The sequence below is a fragment of the Echiichthys vipera genome (assembly GCF_963691815.1).
Source record: "Echiichthys vipera genome assembly, chromosome: 18".
In the NCBI taxonomy this organism is placed as follows: Eukaryota; Metazoa; Chordata; class Actinopteri; order Perciformes; family Trachinidae; genus Echiichthys; species Echiichthys vipera.
In genome coordinates, this window is record NC_139843.1 from 14,925,625 (window position 1) to 14,933,600 (window position 7,976).

Here is a 7,976-nt window from a genome sequence, read left to right on the forward strand (position 1 = left end):
TAGTAGGCCTATCTGTATATACGTAAAGGCAGAAGTTACATGTTGTCCCGTGGATAAGTTAAAGTAAAGTGGTGGGTAGTAGGCCTACAGTAGTAGCAGTTATTGATGTGGTTTATCTATAGAATAGGCTACTGTATATAGTTGCAGTAATAGTAGGCTAATAGCCCCGTAGCAAGGGTCTGGCCATTATAAGACTAATACTGTAATAGTAAGCATTAAAAGCAGGCTTAGAGATATATTTGGATAGTTCACTAAAAAAACAATTTTCTACTCTCAAATGTAATTTAAAAAATAAAATATTTTTTTTAATTTATTTTACTATAAGTTATTATTCTATCATGTAGTCTAAGTTTCCATTCATTATGTATTTTGTGTGTATAGTTTTAGCACTTTCTCTGTTTTTAGGTCTTTATTTACGCGCTAAACCGGAAAAAGAAAGAAGGGGTTTGTTGCTAGGATACAGTGAGGTGGCCAAACAGAAAATGATCCAGCGCCACTGAAACCTGTTTTGGTCAATGTAAGGTTTCGTTAAAATACTTTTACATGGTGATAAAAAGCAAACCAACACTGGCAAAATCTATTTTTGATAAATGTGTTGTAATTTTTCTTAATCAGAATCAAAACAATCGCTCTTTTCTGCCGTTTGCTCAATTTATAATTCGGTTAAAGGAACAAAGATGGACACAAAAATAAAGGTAGGTTCTGCATGCTTAGTTAAATCTGCAGTTACATGTTGGGCTCACTTTACTGCCTACATCTTTTGGATTTTAGTCATATGCCTAAAGTTATATAAAGATTCCTATTTTACACTGCTTTGTAATTCATTATTTTGTTCTGTAGGCACCACAGGCCCTGACAGCGAAAGTGATGCTATGGTAAGAGCTGTGTCTGCAATCCAGATCATGTTCATTTTGATTGGTTGCTGCTTTCTTTATGTCTTGAATGACTAAATATCATGCCCAAACTCCATTCCCTGTGTGTTTTCAGGACAGATGTAAGCTACCATGACATGGAGGAGCTCGACAAAATACAATCCATTCCTGATCTGGAGAGGTTCCTGCCCCTGTTTATGACCTAGAAACACATATACCTATTCAAATTCAGCAACACACACACACACACACACACACACAGCACTAACATAGTTTTGCATCACGCTTCCTTTCTTCTGTGACAGTGCTTTATGCAGTGTGTTTGGAGTTGACCTCCATGAACCAAAAAGGGGAGTTCTGCTTGAGTTGTTTGTGCAGGCGGTGCTTTTTTGCAGAGAGTGCAACTTCAAAAAGGAACAATCCTCTGCTCTCCTGTCCATCATCAAGTCGATCCATGAAGCAAACATAGGTAATTCATATTCTTCATCTTATTATTAGTATTATTATTATTATTCACTTTATATTGGATGTGTTTGAAACTCCTTTCTTTCAGAAACTCCACTCAACAACATAGAACAGTGTTTCAAATACTGCAAGGAGCTACTTCTCTGTCACTCAGTCAGGGTTTGTAAAACTTTTTTTTTTTTTAACTCAGAATATCATTTTAAAACCCCTACATGTTCATGAATTCAATGTTTCCTCCTGATGTTTCTCCGTGTTTGCCCACGACAGCGACCTCCCTTTAGTATCAACCTCTTCAGCTGTGAGGAGGTGAATTGTATCTTAAAGTACATCCATAACAGTTATGTGAGACACTACAAACTCTACAAATATATTTTCACCCCACAGGTAAGAATTGGAAAAGTTGTTTCAAGCAACCTCAGCTTTCATTGATTTTTAATATACTTTACTTAAATACATGTTGAGAGAAAAATGAGTATTAATCTACATATTGTCACAGGTAAAACTTGATTTGTCTTTGACTTACTCTGGTATCCCAGACCAGGATGAACCCACCATGGAGGATTCTTCAGCTCTGGGTAAAACATTACAGGGTATTGGCATCAAAAGTTCAGATTTACCTCGTGTTACATAGAGAACAGAATATTCTTGATATTTTAGAGCAGAAAATGTATTAAAGGGGACATTTTATGCTCATTTTCAGGTTCATATTTGTATGTTAACATCCTTAAAACCTTTAATGTTCAAAAAACACTTTCATCACACTGCACATCTGTTCCTCATGTAGTCTGACTGTTAGCGTCCGTCTCTTTAAGCCCCCCTCCTGAAAAAAGTCCAGTATGCGCTGATTGGTCATCTTTTCCTGGTCCGCGGCATCTGAGCTCTCAGTCTCTGCACTGTCATTGCAACTGGATAATGACTGTAACAGTGCTGTAGCAGCATTTACTACCTACATATAGTATAGTTGTGACATTACAACTATATGGAAGTCCTGACAGCTCGTTTAAAGACAGGCTGTGTGCATTTCTCTGTATATTGAGCATTTTGATACTTTCAAAGTATTTATATAGCACCCCCTGCTCTATAATAAAAAAGGTGTGGAAATCTCCCTTTTTGCAATATGGAACTTTAAAACTTAAGTACTTTTCTTGCATCAGATGCTGAAAATGTGATGGAAAAAGAAACACAAGCAGCACCAAAGACAGACAGCTCTCCTCAAACACAGGAAGTATCCATCGAAGAGCAAGAGGGAGCCACACTTGGTAGGATCTCAAATCATAAAATGACAGTGTCGGGGAAATAACTTCAAATAACAAAGTCAAATGCACCCCAAGCGTTGGATTCTAACTGCTTAATTTCCTTACTTTCAGGTTCAAAATCAGAACTGAAGGCGCTGATCGAGAAAGAGGTCAAAGAGCAGATGGCGCTTGTGTCTGGACAACTAGATCAGCGAATGAAGGACATTGAAGATCAGCACAACAGCGCACTGGATTCTCCACAGCCCAATCACAAGGCCAAAAAATAACAGATTTCAAATAAGCACTCACACACAATACGACAATTCAATCTCAAACTTTAGTTTTATTGTTAATAAAAGCTTTTTTTTCTCTTCACATACAGTACATGTATATCTGCATTTGTACAATTACTGTACATTTCCCAGGGAGGCACTTTCAGGAAAAGTGCCTCTTACTAAACTGAAGAATGAACAGAGCAGGGAATGGTGTTGGTTAGTTTAAATAGGAAATACAGTCACAAATAGTCTTCACAGTTAGTTTTAGTGGGTTTCCTATTAAGGAATGTCTGCATGCATGTAGCTACAGGACACTCTGGTACAGCTTTGAAACACTGGAATATCTGTAAAGCTGAACCTACATTATACATTGTTTATATAATCATTTCTTATATCATTATCATATCTTTGAGGTCCACTTTAGCCACACAGTTCTTAGAAACACATCCTCTCCTTGGTTATAATTGTCAACAGGTTAATTTCTAATTAATACACATAATGTACTTATGTGTGATGTTGTATATCAAACGATTGTGCAATGTGTCCTCTACTGCATACATGATGATCTGACAAGAGGAGTTTCAAACAGCCAGAAGCTTGGATCAAAGGTCAGATAAGATGTGCGTGTTTATCTCTTAACTTGCAGAACCACAGTGTGCATTAAGGCATATGAACGTCCCGGTCCCTGAATCTTAAAATTAAACACAGTAATTTGTCATAACAAACACTGACAGCACATGCAAATGTTTAAATAAAAATCATCATTGTTAGGAATGAGGTTGACCTTTTATGGTTCGAAGTCCTCCAGATCCAGCAACATGATCTTAGCTGTGTTCTGAAAGAGGGCGGCCCGGTTCTGCTGCTCCCCTTTCTTCACCCAGTGCCCGTAGATGCGGAAGGCGCAGCCATCGATGAGTTTGCGGACACCGCGAAGGGAGTAAGGATCTCTGGCCAGCACTTCCCGAGTCAGAGGTCGAGCCCTGCGGTATCGGCTGTATATCCTGATACAGGCCAGCACGCTGACTATCAACACCTGCGGAGGCAAGATAGGAAAGCAGGTGAAAATGGAGAGGATATTTGCTTTAAAGAGATATTTTGCTGATTAAAATACAGCTCTGGGTCGTGGCAATGTAGACAATGTGTGTCCGCTGAGTGTCCGCTGGATGGCGCGATATAGCGTCTCATCACAATCTGCCCAAGCTTACTATGGGGGGAAGCCACACACTGTCCCTCTGCACACACTGCCTGCATTGCCATGATACAGAGCTGGTTTAAAATAGGCAAAGTAACTAGTAAACTTTTAAGGCTTTGAATTTTAAATCAGATTTCAACACTGACTCACCCTAAATGTCTTTCTGGGACTAAAGTGCCTCACTTCCTCCTTCTGGTACAGTCTGAAGAAAGGATGTGCTAAGGCTTGCTCAGCAGTGAGACGGACAGCTGGGTCCACCACCAGAAGCCTCAATATCTGAGCAAAAAAAACAACCAAAAACAGTATGTAAGCACACTTTACAACAAAAAAACTCGAAACAGTTTGCGCCAGGGGATAGGGAAAAGGTGGGTGAGGTGTTTCAGCGCAGACAGGCAGCGCAGCCATCTTCAGCATGCATTCCGATCCCGTCCATCGCACTGGCAGGTGAAAGCTGCGAAGGCGTGGGGCAGGGAAGGGTAGTGTGTAATGCGCATGTAAATATGGGTGCGTGTGTGATCATAGGCCTGAAGAGTCGGCCCGTCCAGTCTCCCAGTCGGTGTCTCAGTTCACAGTATGGCATCACGATAAGACAGCAAGTTGCCATGGAGACGTCCTTGATCACGTTCTAGACAGAGTCAACATTCAAAAGGGGGCCCTGAGGGGAAGGGAGCAAGGAAAGTCTGGGAGCGTGACGCAGCAAAGATCTCAGGAGGAATAGATTTGGCGGCCTTGGCCAGGGCAGCTGCTGTCAGGGGGCCGAAATGCAGATTAGATTATGATTGTTTTGGGTTAGTGAGAGAAGCCACATTTCAATAGACAGGCTTACTCTCTTTGTCCATTCTGGTCTTCAAATGGATCCATTCGCATTTGAAAACTTGAAAGCTTCTCCAAGATCATATCCATTTTGTGTACAATAACCGCAGTCTTAGCACTGACAGCTCTATCCAAGATGTTTACCATTTCTGGTTAATTACTGCAGTCAGAGAATTGACAGCCTTTCCACCCAAGATGTGATCCATGTTTCAGTAATAGCCACAGTGTGAGCGCTAACAGCTCCACTCATTCCATCAATCGTGTCGGGCAGCTTAGTGGGGCTCACCGTCTTCCATGGTTCTAACACATTTCGACTCCCACCTCTCATTAAGGGGTAGAAATGTTACATAATTTCTATTTAATATGGCATATGACTGTTGTTTTACAGTGGAGATTCAGGAAATTCAAAAGTGCTGCTGTAGTTTGGACTCGGGTCGGGCTTGGTTAGAAGCTCTGCGAGTGAATTTAGGGTTTGGCCCGATTTTTTGGGCCCGATCATAGCTCTGTTGTAGATGCTGCTGTCTAATAAAAACAATAATTTTATGGTTTAACCTAAGGTAAAATAAATTGAAGGAGAATATTATGAACATTATTAAACTAACAGGTTATTATTTAAACTGAAAAACAGTTGGCAGAATGTCATCTTACCAGATCTTTCACAGTGTCCGACCTGTCATCCCACTCTGGTGAGCTGAACTGATAACGACCCTCCATGATCAGCCTCAGCATCAGCATCTGCTTGCGATGCCAGAATGGCGGTGAGCCGGCCAGTAAGGTGAAAAGGATCACGCCACAAGCCCAGCTGTCCAACACATACACAAACAGACAACACCCATGATCACGCTTTGTGAAGTTATACTGATTTAAATGTTACTTAAGATAAATGTCATTGAAATAAGACTTACAGGTCGACTTCTTGGCCATAGCCTGGGTGCGTTTCATCCATTGAACATTTCAGTATTTCAGGAGCCAAGTAACCAGGTGTCCCACAAAGCTCTAATTTGCATAAAAGGACAAAACGGATCATTTTAGTTACATGTCAAAACAGATCATTACCATTGTTTCATTTTATTCCACAGTACCTCTGAGCTTCTCTCCAGGTTGTAGCTGCACTGAGAAACCAAAGTCGGACAGTTTGATGTGTCCCTGATCATCCAGGAGAATGTTCTCAGGTTTTAAGTCCCGGTGGACGATATTGAAGGAGTGAAGGTACTGCACAGCCTCCAGCAGAGCTCGCATCATGCTCCTGCAGAGCAGTTGGTTTCACAAAAAGGCATCGATTTTTACATCAACACTTTTAAATGGATTTGATCTCATATCCACGCAGCAGCATTTGTTTTGAAAATCATGAAAAGATGTAGAGACAATGTGATGTGTGAATGTGAGGCAGGTATTCCGTCACAGTGAACATTATGGTGCCTTAAGTTTTTGTCAAAGTGGAAAAATGGTCAGCTAAAATGTAAATGATGCATGTTATATGATATATAAACCGGTGAAAATATTCTTACCATAGAGTACACTTAAACTGATATTGATGTTTTAGGCGGCTCTTTTTTTTAGGTGACTAAAATATGGCGTGTTGATGTCGTGTGTTGCGGAGCTCACCTGGTTTCCTTCTCATTCAAAGTCACTTTTTCTGTGAGGTAGTCGAACAGCTCTCCTCGCCTCATGCTGTAAATGAAAAACACAGGATTGATACCATCCTACACTGATTTCATGATTATTCATTCACATATTAGGAAGTAATTATAAAGGTTTTTGCGTTTGAACTACTTGCTGTAATACTCACAGGTCAAACACCAAAAATATGAAGGTTGTGGACTCATAGGAATCAATGAGAGTGACTAAAGGGAATCAACAAAGTATGAAAGGTTTCAACACTTTTGAATCTACAGATAATGAGTGTGTTGCATTTTCAAAAGAGCAGAATTCCAACGTACTGATGGAGGAGTGTCCCTTCACCATGTTGAGGACTTGGATCTCCTTCAGCGTAGAGGTTTTCACCTCCTCTAGCTGCTGGGCTGTCATCTTCTCCGCTGTGATCTCAATAATCTTCACTGCAAGGTCCTGACCCCCGTGTCTGTGCACACACCTGCGCACCACACTGCTCACACCTCTGACATGCCATTGATAAAGAATAAAGCATGAATTTTTCTCAACGCAATAAAAAAAAAACTGACATCACATTTCAGGTTATTTTGCTGGACTCACCTGCCAATCACCTCTTTAGGGTCATATTTCTGGTAAAACTCCTTGGCCCCCACCCAGTCTGGTAATTCATCTCCAACAACAATGTCTTTGGTCATAGTGACAGCATATGACTCTATAGTAATAACAACACACTGTTAAGTCACGTGTATCACTTTGTGGCAGTGCTGCAATGATCTGTCCAATAACAACAGAAACAACTGAGCTAACTATTGACAAGGAAGTGTTTAGCTGCAGTTGACTTCTAGTTAGCAGGGTACTTTAGGGATTTGGCTGCTACATACACATCTTCTCCTCTCTACTGTAATTTAGAAATGTTTCACGCATCATTACAGTTAGCTAGCTGTGTCTTGGTTCGGCCTTGGTGCAGCAGCAGCAGCAGCAGGTTCACTGACCGTACAGGAAGCTACTCACCCTGTGTGCAATCAAACGACAAGAGGGAGACGGCGAATAAGCGATCACAATAACAGTGCCATCACAGCTCGGTGAAACTACCGTGAAGCCATAAGTGTGTGCGCGATTCAGCGGCGACCCTATCAAAGTTAATAATGTCAACAGGCGTTAGCTAGCACCTGAGCACTGTTTACATTCTGGTCACATTCCCAGAAACAGCTTCTTGCCCGTTATAACTTATAACACAATGTGGCCGCACTGCCCCCATGAGGCCGGAATGAAGGTTAAATATGGTTAATATTATATATATATCTTTATTGAAAATGTGTAAAATAGACATGGCAACATTTATATTTATACATTGCATAAATGGTACAACAGCACTGTAATCAAAGATAGACATTTTGTTGTGCATGATTTAGAATGGATACGAAGTAATTACACTCTGAACAGAATTATAATACCAATAGTAAGGAGAAAAACATTATTTTACATACCAGGTTTAATACAGTTTAATTTCAGT

At 40.6% G+C, this 7,976-nt stretch overlaps 2 protein-coding genes across 2 annotated transcripts; one reads left to right on the top strand and one right to left on the bottom strand.

Moving 5' to 3' along the window:
• Positions 1-677: 677 nt before the first annotated feature.
• On the top strand, positions 678-2,859 carry cfap119 (cilia and flagella associated protein 119; the record flags this gene model as incomplete). Its single annotated transcript, XM_083932290.1, has 9 exons — positions 678-695; positions 841-875; positions 988-1,053; positions 1,178-1,341; positions 1,426-1,496; positions 1,605-1,721; positions 1,834-1,912; positions 2,465-2,596; positions 2,705-2,859. 9 exons carry the CDS (start codon positions 678-680, stop codon positions 2,857-2,859), a joined length of 837 nt encoding a protein of 278 aa, XP_083788416.1.
• Positions 2,860-2,971: 112 nt separating this feature from the next.
• Positions 2,972-7,632, bottom strand: phkg2 (phosphorylase kinase, gamma 2 (testis)). Its single transcript, XM_083933117.1, has 10 exons — positions 7,475-7,632; positions 7,064-7,175; positions 6,793-6,968; positions 6,642-6,696; positions 6,458-6,523; positions 5,935-6,098; positions 5,758-5,848; positions 5,501-5,654; positions 4,190-4,315; positions 2,972-3,880 (listed from the first exon to the last, which is right to left on the bottom strand). The coding sequence occupies exons 2-10, from the start codon at positions 7,156-7,158 to the stop codon at positions 3,635-3,637; spliced, it is 1,173 nt and encodes a 390-aa protein (XP_083789243.1). The 5' UTR covers positions 7,159-7,175; positions 7,475-7,632; the 3' UTR covers positions 2,972-3,634.
• Between the last annotated feature and the right edge of the window lie 344 nt (positions 7,633-7,976).

Excerpts from the sequence above, each read along its gene's own strand:
- phkg2 (XM_083933117.1), bottom strand. The coding sequence starts at position 7,158 with ATGACCAAAGACATTGTTGTTGGAGATGAATTACCAGACTGGGTGGGG. Across the intron at positions 6,524-6,641 it reads ATATTTTTGGTGTTTGACCT|CATGAGGCGAGGAGAGCTGT; the intron begins GTGAGTATTACA and ends TTTCATTTACAG. Across the intron at positions 4,316-5,500 it reads CGGACACTGTGAAAGATCTG|ATATTGAGGCTTCTGGTGGT; the intron begins GTAAGATGACAT and ends TTTTTTGCTCAG.